General features: G+C 42.2%; 1 protein-coding gene and 1 non-coding gene across 2 annotated transcripts; both read left to right on the forward strand.

Moving 5' to 3' along the window:
- The first annotated feature begins 787 nt into the window (after positions 1–787).
- Positions 788–16,754, forward strand: RPA2 (replication protein A2). The gene is made up of 9 exons (XM_006097269.3): positions 788–947; positions 1,207–1,313; positions 5,704–5,805; positions 6,111–6,224; positions 9,910–9,984; positions 10,609–10,725; positions 13,890–13,994; positions 14,173–14,267; positions 16,057–16,754. Exons 1-9 carry the CDS (start codon positions 938–940, stop codon positions 16,139–16,141), a joined length of 810 nt encoding a protein of 269 aa, XP_006097331.1. The 5' UTR covers positions 788–937; the 3' UTR covers positions 16,142–16,754.
- On the forward strand, positions 15,862–15,983 carry LOC111827658. The gene has a single exon (XR_002831304.1). It is a non-coding gene; the product is annotated as a small nucleolar RNA SNORA26 (small nucleolar RNA).
- Positions 16,755–18,535: the final 1,781 nt, after the last annotated feature.

Below are 18,535 nucleotides of genomic sequence, written 5' to 3' on the forward strand. Positions count from 1 at the left end.
GGAGCAGCGGAGGGTGTGGAGCGGAGTGGACGGGGCTGAGGATGGTGTGGGGGCGCCGTCCTCAGAGTTTTGGAAGGCCGTCCTGGGGGAGAGTGTAGATTTTTATAGCTTCTCTGGGTAGAATTAGAAACGGGTCAGTCCATCAGGCGCAGTGAACTAGGACTGAGTTTCCTGAAAGTACATATCCTGAGGGACCGCAGGGTGCGGACTCCGAAGCGGGAATTCTACTATAGCGCTTTATTTATTTTTTAATATGTTTTTATTGATTTTTAGAGAGTGAGGGAGAGAAACATCAATGATGAGAATCATTATCAACTGACTCCTGCACGCCCCCTGGGGACTGAGCCCGCAACCGGGAGCATGTGTCCTGACGGGGAATCAAACCCGCGTCCTCTTGGTTCCTGGGTCCAGACTCAACCGTTGAGCCACACAGGCCGGGCTCTACTATAGCGCTTTAGATTAAGGCGTCGTGTGATTGGTGAAAATTTGGCGGGAACAGAGGAAAACGCCGAACAAAGGAAGTGACGTCACGTCGCTTATTGGTGGGGGTGGGATTATATGGGCTTGAGATCCGGAATTATTGGATTGGTTATTTTTCTGAGACGCCGGCGGCCTCGCGCAGATCCTCTCTTCCGCCGACGCAGCGTGCGTGCCCTTAGTCAAGATGGCCGCAATGGCGTCGGTCCTACTTGTGAACGGAGTGCGCGACTTCAGAAGCCAGGCCAGCAAAGACCGGAAAAAGCGTAGGATTCACGAGCATTGATTGGCTGACGCGAGAAGCGTTCTTGGACAGTGATTGGCTCCGCCATTCGCGGGAAGGAGTTTGTGGCGCCAGCGAAAAGTAGAGTGCTGCGGCCGCAACAGGGTTCTGCGGCGTCCGGCGAACCTAGTGGACCGGAGCTTTCTGGGCGTCTTTCCGGAGGGAGTCGTGACGAAGATGTGGAACAGTAATGATAAATGTGGCGGAGGATGAGAATAGCAAGAATTTAGCAAAGAAGGCGGGGATCGGAGAGGCGTGTGGTGACGGGAGGGGGGAGGGGCGGGAGCCGGAGCCGGGGCGATTGGGGGCCGCGACAGGTGGTCGGGAAGCTTAGGGACGCGCTGGGAGTGTTTGGGTCGGGGAGCGGGGTGGGGAGGGGGCCTGTGGGTCGTTCCGAAGCTTGGGAAAGCGGCTCAGGTGCTAATGCGGTTGTTATTTAAAACCAGGTGGATTTGAGAGCTACGGCAGCGCCACCTTCGGGGGAGCCGGTGGCTACACCCAGTCCCCCGGGGGCTTTGGATCGCCGACACCTTCTCAGGCTGAGAGGAAATCAGTACGTGGAAAGTATTTCGTTTTTTTTGGTCTGTCCTGAGCGCGTAATTCATCCATGTGAGCAAATGTGTGCGGCGAAGGAAGGGTGGTAAACATGAGCTGATTTGATAACTATCAACTATTACCTTGCCGAATCCCCGAAGTGCTGTAAGTTTGAAAAAAATGGATCTCCCCAAATGTTGCACTCACTGCGTCCTTGCCTTTATTTTGAAATTTACTAACGTAGTCAATGCCTAAGTGGGAAAACCGAACTCGTGTTATTAGCCTATTTTACGTCCTGTATGTGTTCCGCGTCGTGTCTAAGTTAAGCAGAGCGAGGTGACACAGTGCGGTGCAAAGGGCGTGGCCTTGGAGGCCAGTCGGCCTGTCCACCTTCTTCCTCACACGTGCCTCTCCGGGTTGTCAGACAATATGGAACCTGTGTGACATGCCGCCCCGTGGCCACGTTCCGTCCGAGGCCCCGCGTATTACTTAAAAGACCTGAGCGAGGACCATAATGCATCGCGCCCGAATCAACTGCCTTTTAACTGGCAGCGAGTGAGTGGAGCAGCTTCACCCAGGGTCTCGGTGGCCCCTGTTGTTTCCCGATCTGATACGGTGCTGGTCCTACTCCTCCCCGGAGCGGGTGAATCAGCCAAGGTCTGAGGAAGGGAGGTAATAAGCTGGCCACGCGCCTGTTACGTACCCTTGCGGAAAAGGAGTTTGCGTGTAACAACTGTGGGTTTCGTCCTTTCAGTACAGGGTTAGTGTGGCCTCTTAGGTGCCCTTCAGAGGTGTTCGCAGGTTCTGTGTTTTGCGGGCCGGTTGGTAAGCTTTTACCTACACTGAGTTGTGGGGTGGGTGTTGGTGGGGAAGAATGAATGCATCGATAGTTCTCATACATTTGGATGTTGCTTTGTGTTTTTCATACAGCTTATTTCATGTAATTCTGTAAGGTGTTCGTTGCTTACTCCCTTGTACCCAGAGGCTCGGGGAGATTAAGGGACTCCCTAAGCTGACACAGTGCGTAACTGGAACCAGACCGAACACACGCGATGCTGAGCAAATCCAAAATCTGGTAGACAGCTTCTCTCGGTGGTAGTTTTTGTGTGTGTGTTTTTTTAACCCGGAAAGACCAGAGGGGACTCCAGTTCTCTAATTTTTCCTTCTTGAGGCTGTGAAGGTGAAAACAGAAGCTAGATAATTGGTTCTCATCTTTTCTCCCTAAGTTTAACTATTTTTTCTTCATTCAAGTTGTTAGAATTTTTATCTCAGGATTCCTAGCTTGGGCTGAGTTTTGAAACAGCTTTTCAGAGAATGATGATGGTTATAAGCTGAAGACGGAAACCTAAGCCTTTTTGTGTTTAAAATCCAGTGCCTTTCCCACAGTAAATTAGATTTAAATGTTTCCTGTTGACTGTAAACGCATTATATTTTATTGAACCATGAGAAATTGCCAATGTTTCATCGATAAAAATGGTGGTTTCATACAGTACTTAAGAATATCCTGTGGTTCATAGTCACCTAGAAAATTATATTTTCAAAATTGAACATACTTGTGCCTGGTTCACTCTCTGAATCTTTTTGGAACAAATCAGGCACTCATTGCAATCGGTTTCTGGTACATAATAGGTGCTCATTAAAAAACAGGCTACAACTGATTTGAGATGAATTTGAAGGCATTTCTAACACTTTAATAATTACCCATACATAACTTTTTTACCTGAGGAGTAATCATATTTATTGAATACCTATGTAGACATCGGTGTTGTCACATTTGTATAAGTTATATGTTTCAAATGTCCTCATTTTACAGAAGAGGTGGTGGTGTGTCCAGGGCCTGGAGCTGGGATTTGAACACAGGTCTATAGAACTGTCTGGCTCCAAAGCCCATGTTCTTGCTGCTGTTACTGTAGTGATTTTTAATTTTCTTACGCTGCAGAAGCAATAAAACTCTCGGTTGTGAGAGTTTGAGAACTAAATCTGGGACCTCAGCAAATTTTCAATCTATAAATACTAATATAGCATATAACTTCACCTATAAAATGCTGTAAAGTAAAATTTAAAAATATAGTCGGTTCCTTCACATCCTTATTAAAAGCTATTTCAAATGTAAAGAGTGAGGAGCAATAGCTGACACAATAATTGCTGACATTTATTGAGTATGCATACATGAACCAGGTAGTATTGTAGGTACTTCACCATATATGTAATTTTTATAATGATTTTGTCATTCTTAGTTTTGTAGATGAGGTTACTGAGGTACAGATGAGTTGAGAAATGTGACCTACAGCACACTGCTCCTTAGTGGTAGAGCCAAACTCTTAACCCTCAAGTGCTGCTTTTTGTGGTATATGTTCTAGTGGTTGGCTGGGCTTACTTTCTACCATCTTGCCAGTACTCACCATTCAAAATTATACTTCAGCAAAGTGAAATGTTGCTAGTGTCATGGACCTTTGGGGTAAAGCTGCAACTGCTAAAACCTTGAAGGCCAAGAGTCTACTATGTTTGGTCTTGCATGTAGAACAGTCGTCAGGTTACTCCCTGTTGATTTCTGACAGGAAGAACTCTAATCTTTAACCCACTGTGCTCTTTCTGTTTTGAATATTCCCTCTATGATTCTGTGGAAGTGTATATTTGTCCTCAGCCTGTAATGCTCATTCCTCAGCTACTATTTTTTCACTGTCAAATGGTTGTGCTTCAGCCCTCGCCCGTTTGGTTCAGTGGATAGAGCATCAGCCTGCAGACCAAAGGGTCCTGGGTTCGATTCTGGTAAAGGGCATGTACCTTAGTTGCAGGCTCCTCCCTGGCTCGGGGCATGTGCAGGAGGCAACCAGTTGATGGTGTTTCTCTCACATCGATGTTTCTGTCTTTCCCTCTCTCTTCCACTCTCCCTAAAAATCAATGGGAAAATATCCTTGGGTGAGGATTAACAATAAAAACAAAAATGTTTGGGTTTTAGGGTTCAGCCTAAAATGCTTCCTCTTGAAATCACCAATACCATATATATTTTTTTTACATCCCACTAGTGCATCTTATTCGGTAGTGTATCAAGATCAAGTTTGTTATTTGCATTTTTACCTCCCCTGGGTTTGTAGTGTGTTAAGGGCAACTATACTCATCTTTATGTGACCCAGACAATCCCCGGCCAGTTGTAGGAAAAAATAAGTTTATACTATTGTTAGACTGCTTCAGGATGTGATTTGAGTGTTCTTACTAGGGATTCTTCTGCCCATCACATCCTGTCCCTTCCCTTTAAGATGTCTAGTATAGCCAAGCTCTTATCCAATTTTCCCTAGGACTTCCATTTGGTTGTCAGAACATCTGTCCTAAAGGAAGTCATACCTCTAACTTTTTGTTATATTTTTATTAAGAAATTTAGAGCAAGCCTTGGTCAGTTTGGTTAACTGGTTAACATGTCAGCCTGTGGACCAAAGGGCCACAGGTTCAATTCCTGGTCAAGGGCGGCATGTACCTCGGTTGCGGCTTCGCTCCCCACCCCCAGTCAGCGTATTTGCAGGAGGCAGCCAGTCAATGTATCTCTCTCACATCAATGTTTCTCTCTCTTTCTCTCCCCTCCTTCTCCCCTCCTTTCATTCTCTCTAAAAATCAATGGGAAAAATATTCTTGGTTGAAGATTTTAAAAAAGAGAGAGATTTAGAGCAAGCTCAAAGTTCTGTCTCCACTGGCCATTTCTCAAACTCTTTCCGAATACTATCTCATTTCACCAGTGATGAACAGCTAGCTCCAGCTAGTCCTCAGCCTAAAGCTGGAGTTGCCTCTTAAAAGTCTGTTCAGGAAGCAGGTCATTCCTTATGCTGTCTCCACTCTGGTCCACTTATTTTGGTGACTCTCTAGTGCAACACAAACTTAACCATTCTTCAGGAGCTTTGGAGTCAAACAAACCTGGGTTTGAATTCTAAAGTGTGGCATTTGTTAGCTATATGACCTTTGTTTCCATATGAAGCACAGATAATGAGGCTTGTTTTGAAGATCCAATCCTATATAATAAAAGGTTAATATGCAAATTGACCAAACAGCAGAATGACCGGTCGCTATGAGGCGTACTGACCACCAGGGGGCAGATGCTCAACACAGGAGCTGCCCCTTGGTGGTCAGTATGCTTCCACAGAGGGAGCACTGCTTAGCCAGAAGACGGGCTTATGGCTGGTGAGTGCAGCAGCGGTGGCAGGAGCCTCTCCCGCCTCCACGGCAGTCAGACATCCCCCAAGGGCTCCCGGACTGCAAGAGGGTGCAGGCCAGGCTGAGGGACCCCCACTCCCTGAGTGCACGAATTTCGTGCACTGGGCCTCTAGTGTTATATGCAAAGTGCTTGGAACATGTAGCAGGTGTTAAATGAGTGGTAGTTATTATTTCAATTGACTTTGTGCATGCTCTTTTTTTTTTTTCAGAGAACCCGAGCCCAGCACATTGTACCCTGTACCATATCTCAGCTGCTTTCTGCCACTCTGGTTGATGAAGTGTTCAGAATTGGGAGTGTTGAGATATCACAGGTATGAATAATGAAATAACTGGTTTGGCTCAGTGGATAGAATATCAGCCTGTGGACTGAAGGGTCCCAGGTTCGATTCTGGTTAAGGGCATGTACCTTGGTTGTGGGCACATCCCCAATAGGGGGTGTGCAGGAGGCAGCTGATCGATGTTTCTAACTCTCTATACCCCTCCCTTCCTCTCTGTAATAAATCAATAAAATATATTTTTAAAAAATAATAAGTTAAAGTGGACTAAAATTTTAAAAAAATACATAAATGTTGCTTTTGTTTCCAAGAAAACCAAACTTTTTTTTCTTCTGATCTAGGTCACTATTGTGGGGATAATCAGACATGCTGAGAAGGCTCCAACCAACATTGTTTACAAAATAGATGACATGACAGCTGCACCCATGGATGTTCGCCAGTGGGTTGACACAGATGTAAGCGGTTTTTAAATCAGGGTGGGGTTTGGAGGTGTTGGATTTCTTTAGTCTTTTTGAAGGTTCTTATTGTAAAAATCTATATATATAAAAGGTTAAATGTCCGTCTGTCTGACCAGTAGCTATGACAGGCACTGACCACCAGGGGGCAGACACTCAATGCAGGAGCTGCCATGACGCACACTGACCATTTATTTATTGATTTTTTTAAATATAGTTTATTGATTTTTTACAGAGAGGAAGGGAGAGAGATAGAGAGTCAGAAACATCGATGAAAGAGAAACATCGATCAGCTGCCTCCTGCACATCTCCTACTGGGGATGTGCCCGCAACCCAGGTACATGCCCTTGACCGGAATCGAACCTGGGACCTTTCAGTCCGCAGGCCGACACTCTATCCACTGAGCCAAACCGGTTTCGGCACGCACACTGACCATTTAAAAATAAATAGCACCACAGACCCAGCACCGACAAACCAACACTCGGCTTACCCCAAGTGGGACACAGGCCCCGCCACCACCCTGGAGTGACACTCCACCAAATCACAGCCAACGCTGCCAAGACCCCGTGGCGCAAAATGTGGCCCACAGCCCAGTCCCACCCGGAAATGGTCACTGTGGGCGCCCGGTAATGACATCATGTAGCAACTCCCGGCTTCCTCTCCCTAGCAGCTAGCCTCCTTGGAGTTTCTTCAGCCCAGAAACCTGACTTGCTTTATAGGCAGGTGCAAACATTTTACAGTTTAACCAGATGTTTGTGAAGCGCTTTCCCATGCCTCATCTCATGTGATCCTCACAGAAGTCCTGAAGTAGATAGGAGACTCGGTAGAATCCTATTTTCTTTTCATTAGCAAGATGATAATAGTGATATTAAAATATTTCTTCTAATTAATTTCCTTTTAGTGTGCACGAATCTGTGCACTGGGACACTAGTAATACATAGAACATCAAAGGCAAAATTCTTAAAATAAAAGGTTAATATATTTTATATTGTAAAAGTTTAAAACCTAAACTTTCCAAAATACTATAAACAAGTTAAAAAGGCAAGAGGTAGGAGACACTAGAGAACAAGGATTTTTATGTTGGCATTGTATCCCCAGCACCTAGAACAATGCCAGTTACATCATGGGCCCTGAATAAATATTATTTAAATAAATGGGAAAAATTTTTGCACATACTATATAAACATCAAATTTTTTATTTAATAAAAGTACTTACAAAGAAAAAAGCAATTGCATTTTAGAGAAGTAGGCAAAGAAGATACACAGATTATTTATTACAGATGAAATGGCAGCAACAATAATTAAGTTTAATAGACATTAAGATTTTATTTTTAACATATTAAATTGGCAAAGAAAAAAAAAGAATGGCATTGCCCACTTTTTATGAAAGCAATAGGTAACACAGTGCCTCTAGTACAGCTGTGGGCAAACTACGGCCCGCGGGCCGAATCCGGCCCGTTTGAAATGAATAAAACTAAAAAAAAAAAGACCGTACCCTTTTATGTAATGATGTTTACTTTTTATATTAGTTCACACAAACACTCCATCCATGCTTTTGTTCCAGCCCTCCGGTCCAGTTTAAGAACCCATTGTGGCCCTCGAGTCAAAAAGTTTGCCCACCCCTGCTCTAGTACTTAGTAAGCACTTAATTAGTTAATGATTTGTCACTGTTTGTTTGGGAAAGTGAGTACTATCCTACTCAGATGGTATAAATATAAACTGGTATAACCTTTCTCTAAAATCAGCTGATGATTGCTCTAGCTGGTTTGGCTCAGTGGATAAGAGTGTCAGCCTGCGGACTGAAGGGTCCCAGGTTCGACTCTGGTCAAGGGCATATACCCGGGTTTTGAGCTCAGTCCTCAATAGCGGAGAATTCAGGAAATAACCAATCAATGATTCTTTCTCATCATTGATGTTTCTATCTCCCTCTCCCTTCCTCTCTGAAATCAATAAAAATATATATTTTTTTAAAAATTAGCTAATGAGCCCTAGCTGCCTTGGCTAAGTGGATAGAGCGTCAGCCTGCGGACTGAGGGGTCCCAGGTTCGATTTCGGCCAAGGGCATATGCCTGGGTTGCAGGCTCCATCCCCAGTAGGGGGTGTGCAGGAGGCAGCTGATCAATGATTCTCTCTCATCATTGATGTTTCTATCTCTCTCTCCTTCTCCCTTCCTCTCTGAAATCAATAAAGAAATATATTTGGAAAAAAAATTAGCTAATGATCAAAATCATCCTTCATAAAAATGTTGACCTCGCCAGAACCGGTTTGGCTCAGTGGATAGAGCGTCGGTCTGCGGACTGAGGGGTCCCAGGTTCGGTTCCGGTCAGGGGCATGTACCTGGGTTGCGGGCACATCCCCAGTGGGAGGTGTGCAGGAGGCAGCTGATCGATGTTTCTCTCTCATCGATGTTTCTGACTCTCTGTCTCTCTCCCTTCCTCTCTGTAAAAAATAAATAAAATATATAAAAAAAAAATTAAAAAAAAAAATGTTGACCTCATACTCTACTGCTAGAGGCTTACATTAAGGAAATAATTAAGTACATGTGCAGTTGTAAGAATGTTGATCATATCATTATTTATAATAATGAAAAATTAAAAGCAATCTTAAAATGCTAACAATAGGGTATTTTTAATTAAACCATGGTATATTTATAAAATATTCCAAATGATGTAGAAATGTATGTATTGTCACAAAGAAGTGTTTACCATAAATTGTTGAGAGGAAAAGAGCATGCTATAGTATAGTATGCATAGTATAACCCCATTTTTGCAAAGAAAAACGTGTATATGGAGGAAATAGACTCAAAGAAAATACATGTTTTTTATTTTTTAATTGGGCAGAGGCCTTTTTTAATTTTTTTTTTTTTTATCGATTTCAGAGAGGAAGGGAGAGTGAGAGAGAGAAACATCAATGATGAGAGAGAATCAATAGGCTGCCTTCTGCATGCCCCACACGGGATGGAGCCTGCAACCTGGACTTGTGCCCTGACCGGAATCGAACTATGACTTCCTGGTTCATAGGTTGATGCTCAACCACCAAGCTACACAGCCTGGGCAGCTTTTTAGTTTTTTATAGTCAGGTATTTTATAATCAGGAAAATCTTTATGAATCAGCTTATATTTTTTTCTTATAAATAAAAAATGTGTATATATTCTATAAAACCCCAATTATCCCAGTTAACCATTGTTACTGCATGCCACAACTGGTCCTCCCAATTAATAGAATTCTACATTGTTTGAATGTGTGCCTATTGTTGGCTATTTAGGCTGTTTTAAATTTTTCAATATTGTAATCTATGCTATAATGAATATTCCTAAATCTAAATCTAATGCATGTTCTTAATTTCATTTAATTCCTAAAAGTAGAAACACTATGCCAATAAGTATGTCCACTATCCACCAGAAAGTTGTGTGCCTAAGAGCATTGAATGAGAGTACCATCATTGTTTGCTTTTTTTATGATGTACATAACAGAACTTTGGAACTGGAAATTACCTTTAGAGATGTTTATTCTAATTCCTGTTTTTACAAAAAAGTTAATTCTAATCGATAGGTTAAACTAGTTAGGGACATATTAGGATCCTGTAGCTTTAACTTTTTGTTTCTGTACATAATTTAGAGATTTTAAAGAAGCTTTTACCAATATCACTAAAACCTTAGTAATGTGTTTGTATTTTACCTGTTAGGATGCCAGTGGTGAAAACACTGTGGTTCCTCCAGAAACGTATGTGAAAGTGGCTGGCCATCTGAGATCTTTTCAGGTAAAGTCAGAAAGAAAAAAAGACTGTTAAAATGTGTTTCCATGGCCCTGGTTGGGTAGATTAGTTGGTTGGAGTGTTGTCCTGATATGCCAAGGTTGCAGGTTTGATCCTCCTTCAAAATAAAAATAAAAAAATTTTTTAAATGTATTTGCATGCTAACAATTTCTAGATTCATGCCTGCATTTAGGATACTTAAAACTTAACTAAGTCTTCATGTTTAATGGGAGTTATATTGAAGTTATTTTATTACTCTCTTCTTCAAAACGAAATAATGGATTTTTACCTTAATATAAAACTAACAGGATGGTAGAGAAAGAACAGGATCTCCGCCTGCAATTGACATCTATGGCATCCATTAGGCGTAGATGGGTGGGCACTGGATATAGGGTCGGATGCTAGGCTCTGCTTGCTATGTAACCTTGGGAAGTCATTGAACATCTCTGAGCTAGTTTAGTTTTTTTTAATATATTTTATTGACTATATTTAGATTAACCTTGAGTAAAAATTTTTAAATATATAACACATTTTTCCCATATTAGCAAAATATAACCAAGAAAAGAGCCATAATGTTTTGACCTTAAATTGACTTGAATGTGCTTATCCTTTATTCTCTTACTTTAATAGAACAAGAAAAGCCTGGTGGCCTTTAAGATCATGCCCCTGGAGGATATGAATGAGTTCACCGCACATATTCTGGAAGTAGTGAATGCACACATGATGCTGACCAAAGCTAACAGCCAGGTGAGCAGCTTCACTCATAGTTTCTTTGTTTCCTTTTTTTCTTCGTTATTAATATATCTGTACTGATTTCAGAGAGGAAGAGAGAGGGTGAGAGAGATAGAAATAACATCAATGATGAGAGAGAATCATTGATCAGCTGCTCCCTGCATGCCCCTGACTGGGGATTGAGCTGCAACCGGGTGTGTGCCCTAACCAGGAATCCAGCTGTGACCTCCTGGTTCATAGGTTGATGCTCAACCACTGAGCCACACTAGCCAGGCCTAATTGACCTTTTTAAAAGCCCACTGAGGCTGCTGTATGGATAATAGACTATGAGACACCGTGAATAGCAACAGTAGTAGTTTAGGGGAATGGTAACAGCAGTGGTTAGATTTATTTTCTTTTTTTTATACATATATATTTCTTTATTTCAAAGAGGAAGGGAGAAGGAGAGAGATGGAAACATCAGTGATGAGAGAGAATCATTGATCGGCTGCCTCTTGCATGCCCCCTAATGGAGTCATTTCATAATGAACTCACAATAATGAGCTCACAGGGCATGTGTCCAGGTTTCGGGCTCAATCCCCAGTAGGGGGCATGCAGAATGCAGCTGATCAATGATTCTCTCATCATTGATGCTTCTATCTCTCCCTCTGAAATCAGTAAAAATAAAAATATGCATGAGATGGGACCACTTGAAGCAGCACATGAGGTCATTTCAGCAGAGGTAACCAGGTAGGAAATAGCATTCAGTCCAGTATTACTGGATCATAAAACGTAAGACTTCTATTTCACCAGCAGACAATGTGAAGGTATCTAGCTTGAAAACAAAGGGCCAGGACTGACTCTTGGTTCTTTTGTTTTGTTTTGTTTTGTTTTATTTACCTCAAATGTTCATCTAGTGAACATTTGTTGAATGAGTAAATCTCCTAACTGGATGGGATTTCTCCTAGTGAGCTTCCACAGTGCTCCTGTATCCTGTTATGGGTTCTTAACATTTGATTGGTCATCCTTACTTCTTTAGTTCAATAGATAAAACATTGATTGAGCATGCACTGTTCCCCAGGCACTGTGCATAGATGAAGGGACTGATGGGGGAAAGTGAATGAAGGCTGCTGTGAAAAAGACTGGGCCATATGCTCTGAGAGCCAAGAAGGAAGACCATGACTTAACTTGGCTTTGGGAATGTCAACCAAGTGTTTACCAGGCAGACAAGGAGAGGAGCATTCCAGACAGGAAGCGACCTGTTAGTGACAAAAGCATGTTTTTGGATGGCAAGAAGTCCAAGTGAGCTGGGGGATAGAGTGTGCTGAAAAGGAGTGATTGAGAAAAATACAGATTTTGACATCTAATTGTGGTAGGTCTTGAGTGTCTACAGTGATGGTGAATCTTTTGAGCTCGGCGTGTCAGCATTTTGCAAAACCCTAACTTAACTCTGGTGCCGTGTCACATATAGAAATTTTTTTAAAAATATATTTTATTGATTTTTTACAGAGAGGAAGGGAGAGAGATAGAGAGTTAGAAACATCGATGAGAGAGAAACATCGATCAGCTGCCTCCTGCACATCTCCTACTGGGGATGTGCCCGCAACCCAGGTACATGCCCTTGACCGGAATCAAACCTGGGACCTTTCAGTCCGCAGGCCGACGCTCTATCCATGGAGCCAAACCGGTTTCGGCTAGAAATTTTTTGATATTTGCAACCATAGTAAAACAAAGACTTATATTTTTGATATTTATTTTATATATTTAAATGCCATTTAACAAAGAAAAATCAACCAAAAAAATGAGTTCGCTGTCACTGGCTAGGAGTTTTATATTGTTTTCACAGGCAGGGGGAGCCACCTAGAAGCTTTTAGGCAGAGAAGCAACATGACCAGAAGTTACTTGGTAGCAACAAGGCGGGTTGATTGGAGTAAGAGAGACTAGCAGCTGAGGTAACAATCAGGGGGCCAGGTGTGATGAGGATTGACTTGAGCGACACTGAAGATTGTATTAAAAGGCTGTGGTGACAGGAAGGGGAGGAAATGGTCTGTCTGATTAGGTTTGAGTTTACTAATTGAGATGGAATATAGCAGGGCAAGCAGGTTTAGGGAGGAAAGTAATGAATTTTATTTTGAAGTGTGAGATAGCCAGGTGTAGGTGTCCAATAGCTGGCTGGGAATAAGAATTTGTGCCTAGGAGGCGGTCTGGAATGAAATCCTGGGGGAACTATCAGCCTTTTGGGAGACAGGTAGAAGAAGAGCTAATAAAGGATATTGAGAAGGTGTAGTTTGAGAGGTAAGAGGAGAATCAGAAGACTGGTATCAAGAAGCCCGGGAGGGGGGAGGGAGAGAGAAGCCCAGGGAGAAACTAAAAAAAGATTTAAAGAAAAGAAGTAGCTTAGGGAGGGGTACATTGCAAGAGGATTGTGCTAAGCAGTTTCTCCTTCTGAGAGGTCGATGTTACGAGGCCTGAAAGAGATTATTGGGTATGTTGGTTGAAAAGTTTTTGGTGGGAACAGTTTCAGAGGTGCTTTGGGGAGAATCCAAATAGTGGGGGCTTGAGAAGTGACCAAGAAGAAAGGAATGAAACTGTTTATAGTCTTTTTTAAAAAAAATTTGGTTATAAAAGAGAAGAGAAGAGAGGTTGATGGAAACTATTCTTTTCTTCTATGTAACGCTTGACGCCTACTTGACACTCAGTGAATGCTTGAGTGGTTCAACACCAAAGATATCATTATAGCAAACCTGGGTAATTTTCTTCTCAGTGCTAGTTTTCCTCTTGTTCCCCTCACATTACAAAGAATAGGAGCCAGGTTTGATATGATGTGCTTTGCCCTCCTTTGAAATATTCATCAGATAATAGCTTTTCCTTCCAATAGAAATACTTGTTATTGGGCCCTAGCCGGTTTGCCTCAGTGGATAGAATGTTGGTACATGCCCAGGTTGTGGGCTCAATCCCCAGTAGGGGGCATGAAGGAAGTAGCCAATCGATGATTCTCTCTCATCATTGATGTTTCTATCTCTCACCTTCTCCCTTCCTCTCTGAAATCAATAAAAATATATTTTAAAATAAAAACTTACTGGGAAAACTTTGCCTAAATTGTTTTTTGTAAGCTGCTTATTAACAAGCTCTTTAAAATAGCAAGGACTGTGTTTAAATTGATTAATTTTCTAATGTTGTGAATTTATTTCTTAATTCAGCCCTCAGCCGGGAGAGCACCTATCAGCAATCCAGGAATGGGTGAAGCAGGGAGCTTTGGGAATAGCCTCGTACCGGCAAATGGCCTCACTGTGGCCCAAAACCAGGTAAACTCTACTTGAATGGCTCCAGAAATGCAAAGCACAGACTGTCTTAAATTTTGCTACTTCCTTAATGATTCTGAGGCTAAGTACCCAACTTGTTTCCTTCTTATAAAGACACTTCGGTTTAAGAGGGGAGCTGATTCAAAGTAGTTGCTAAAATCGTTCTGATTTTAATGTTCAGGTGCTGAATTTGATTAAGGCTTGCCCAAGACCTGAAGGATTGAACTTTCACGATCTCAAGAACCAGCTTCAACACATGCCTTTAGCCTCAATCAAGTGAGTATTTGGTTTCTATGAGCTAGGACTCCGGAATTATGCCCATTTCACCTCGTCAGAGTTTCCTGGCAATGAGAAGTGGGTTTTAAAAAAAACTATCTTGCCCAGCTGGTGTGGCTCAGTGGTTGAGCATCAACCTATGAACCAGGAGGTCATGGTTTGATTCCCAGTCAGGGCACATGCCTGGGTACAAGCTCCATCCCCAGTTGGGGGTGTGCAGGAGGCAGCCAGTCAGTGATTCTCTCTCATCGTTGATGTTTCTATCATTCTCCCTTCCTTTCTGATATTAATAAAAAATAAATTTAAGAAAATAAACCACAAAACTATCTGTTGACAGAAAGGAAGTCGTTCAGTCATGGAAAAATAGAAAAGAACTTGCAAGGATGTTGTTGCCCATCACCATCACTCATTCGTTTGTTCATTCAACAAATACTGAATCCCATTATGTGGGATATAATTTTGAGCAAAATTGACCTTATACCTCTTGATTAAATCTGGAGGAGTGTGAGGTCCTTAGCTCTGGTCTTTAGATGTACAGTACCATTTGCATTACCATCCTACTGTGGAGGTGTATGCATCAGGCTGTCTGCACCTGAAGCCATTTAGACAGTCCTCCCCACAGTCTCGCCCTGATAGAGTGTTAGACAAGCAGCTTCCTGATTCCAGTGAACTAATCAAACGGGGTATTATGATACTTGGATTGTTGTTACCATAAATCAGTATGCTAGGCCTAGATAGAAAAATGCTCAGGTCTAATTTCATTTCTTGTCCTATAAAATGAGGATAATAGTTTCAGTCTGAGAGTAACTATGATGATGAGGTATAGAATGGCAGTCACATAGTAGCTGTTCTATAAATTGTTCCTGTTACTAAATATGTTACTGACTCTGGCCCTGAGGGCTGTAGAGGTTTGAAGGTCTCTTAACGTTTCTGGAAAGACCTTCCCTTTACTTCCTGCAACTTTACTTCCCAGAGGGCAGGCTAGAGGTTCAGTGGGTGGGTGGGGAGGACAACTTTTAAAAATAGCTCTTTATGCTAGGAGATTTTATGTGCAAGCTGGACTACAACTTTAGGTGATTGTTTTTTTTTTGTTTTGTTTTGTTTTAAATATATTTTATTGATTTTTTACAGAGAGGAAGGGAGAGAGATAGAGAGCTAGAAACATTGATGAGAGAGAAACATCGATCAGCTGCCTCCTGCACATCTCCTACTGGGGATGTGCCCGCAACCCAGGTACATGCCCCCGACCGGAATCGAACCCGGGACCCCTCAGTCCGCAGGCCGACGCTCTATCCACTGAGCCAAACCGGTTTCGGCTAGGTGATTGTTTTGATTTGCTTCTACTGGTATTTAAGTGAGGCTCTATTTTCTTGCCTTTATATAATTTGGGGGAGTTATCCAAGGCAGCCCTCTCCCAGTAGCCATTGCCTCCATGGATTACCTCAGTTTTGTAATTTTACTGGCATCTCTCCCTGCAAGAGCTTTTTGTGAGCAAATGGATGTGAATTCTTAGCTAAGATAGAAAGTGGGGAGGTGGTGAGGTTGACATATTTGGCAATGTCAGAAAGGCAGTTCCCTTTCTTCGCCCTTTACTGTGCCCTTTTAAGGTTGACTCAGTGCCTTAAGAGGCTAACACAGAAGGGTAAACTAAGTCTCCATAAAACCCAGAGAAGAGATGGTAAAACTCCTCTTTGGATCCTGTCTGGAGTCACAGCTGAAAAAAAAAGTTTTAATATAAAAATTTTTATAAAGAAAGAAAATGAGCCTTTTCCCCTCCCTTTCTTTTTAGGCAAGCTGTGGATTTTCTAAGCAACGAGGGACACATCTATTCCACTGTGGATGATGATCATTTTAAATCCACAGATGCAGAATAACTGGATCTAATCGGTACCCAACATATTTTCCAGCGGGACCTATTTTCTCAGTCTGTTGTGTCCAGCTGTGCATATGTTTTGAACAGTTGACTTCTAGAAAGTAGGTTTCATCCATAAAATGTCTCAATTGACATCATTTTGAAACTTACTGTTCTTCCGTTATTTTGAAATTCAAAGTGAGATAGGCAACTCATAGGGGTGTGAGCCAAAGTGGAATTTCTTAAAAGAAGTTACAGATTAGGTAGTTATAATACCATCTGGATAGATGGAAGTAGAAGAGGGATGCTGCCAATAGAGTTGGGCAGTATTACTTAAATACTCAGGAGTCTCTATTCCTAAAATATTACCTGTTGAGTACGATTAGGGTCTGTCCGCAGAGAGCTAGCCAAGAAACCTGCTAACTGCTGCCTGGTTTTGTTCCCCATTTTGGTTATGTGGTGTTACTTTCAGAATTGCACTTTTCTTCAACTTGTCATGACTGCTGCCAAGTGTTTTGGTAAATAGGAAGTTCTAGAGTGGTAGCCTCGTGTGGCAGAGGAGAGAAAGAAATGTCACCGTGTTTTGTACAAAATAAGTACATTCATATGTTTAATAAAGTAGTTCTATTATTGTAGTAACTTGTGAAGACATTCTTATTTTTCTTTTTAATTACTACCTTATCTGAGACAGTACAGCATACTTGACTTGGATTTGACATCGTGGTTCTCCTGCTTTTTAGTTAGGATCTTGAGCAGGGTACATCAGTTCTGAGAGCCTCCATTTATGAAAAGACAACAATGTTATTTCCTTATAGGTTTGTGATGAAATCAAGTTTGTAAAGCATCTAGCATTGCCATTAATGAGGGTTCTAAAGCAGACCTTAATCTTGACTCTAGCAGTATATGATCATGTGACTGATAAAATACCTACCATGTCACCTCAAGATGAAATTCTAAGAGGCCTTGGCTATTTTTTGGCCAACTTAATTAGCTCCTTTTTTCTTGTGGGAGAAGAAACTAATTCCAAGATGTTTCTGACAATTCCAGACAGTAAGCTAATTCTAAGTTAATGAGGTGTAATATGCAAATAAAAGTTCTATAATTGTTTTAACTATGTTTCTAAATGAGATCTAGCAGCTGTGTGGAGAAAGCTCCACCATCCTGGTTTATGCAGAGTAGTTCCTATCTTGGGAGCAGACAGATGTTTAAAAGTCAGTCACCAGTATGTCTATTTGTTTCTTGATTGTTTCCTATAAAGGACAGTGAGCTAAAAATAGGCTAAAAATATCATACATTTGAATTCAGAATGCATGATAGGATACTTATATGAGTGGTGGACTTCTCTTTCTAGTTTTCAGGCTCGTGTACTCAAATGGGCAAGGCATAGCCCTGGTTCTGGGTGGAAGTCTATTTTTCTTTTAATTTGAATATGAGGATTCAGCAATTAGAAACTATTTGCTCAGCCCTAGCCGGTTTGGCTCAGTGGATAGAGCGTCAGCCTATGGACTGAAAGGTCCCGGGTTCAATTCCGGTCAAGGGTACATGCCCGGGTTGCAGGCTCGATCCCCAGTAGGGGCCGTGCAGGAGGCAGCCAGTCAATGATTGTCTCTCATCATTGATGTTTCTCTCTCTCTCTCTCCCTCTCTCTTCCTCTCTGAAATCAATAAAAATATATTTTTAAAAAATACAAACTACTTAATCATTAACTCAGCAAGTGTTTATTGATCAGACACTAGGAATTTAAAACAAAATAAGGAGATTGGCATCACAGGACTTGCTGGTTCAGCATTCCCAGTAGCACAGAGTAGCTGCTCAGTGGCACTGAACTCCCTACCATCTTGGCACTCACGGTCTCACAGGAGTTGTGTGGTTTCTGAGCATTACGGAGGCCTGTGGGGCTGAGCACAGGCAGCCCATTCTTTAGCAGAATGAAATCCCAGTCTTTGTAAAGCTCCTGCTTCAGCAGGAGGCATTTACACTTCAGGTGTTTGTGGGCACCTGGGATGTGCATAATGTTCTAGCATATGATGAGACAGCATGAACCAAGTTCTTGTAGGACCCAGGTTCTTAGAAATGACCCAGTGTCATAGCCAAGCAGTGAGTCTAGCCTGCTCTCCGTAGAGTCTCTCTCTAGGTATACAGGTAGGAAATTAGGCTCCTTGAGAAATAGTATTATATTGGGTTTAACTAAAGAAAGGGCAATAGGTCCTGTCTGGTTTGCTCAGTAGTTACAACATCAGCCTGCAGACCGAAGGGTCTTGGGTTTGATTTCCGGTCAAGGGCACATGCCTCGGTTGCAGGAGGTGCTTGTAGGAGGCAACCAATCAATGTGTCTTCTCTCATGTTAATCTTTTGGTTTTTTTCCTCTCTCTCTCTCTCTCTCTCTCTCTCTCTCTCTCTCTCCTCCCTCCCCCTC

This window comes from Myotis lucifugus, unplaced genomic scaffold (assembly GCF_000147115.1).
Source record: "Myotis lucifugus unplaced genomic scaffold, Myoluc2.0 scaffold_197, whole genome shotgun sequence".
Taxonomy (NCBI): domain Eukaryota; kingdom Metazoa; phylum Chordata; class Mammalia; order Chiroptera; family Vespertilionidae; genus Myotis; species Myotis lucifugus.

Coding starts and splice junctions, on each gene's coding strand:
- RPA2 (XM_006097269.3), top strand. Junction 13,995..14,172: donor TCACTGTGGCCCAAAACCAG/GTAAACTCTACT, acceptor TTTAATGTTCAG/GTGCTGAATTTGATTAAGGC. Junction 14,268..16,056: donor ATGCCTTTAGCCTCAATCAA/GTGAGTATTTGG, acceptor CTTTCTTTTTAG/GCAAGCTGTGGATTTTCTAA.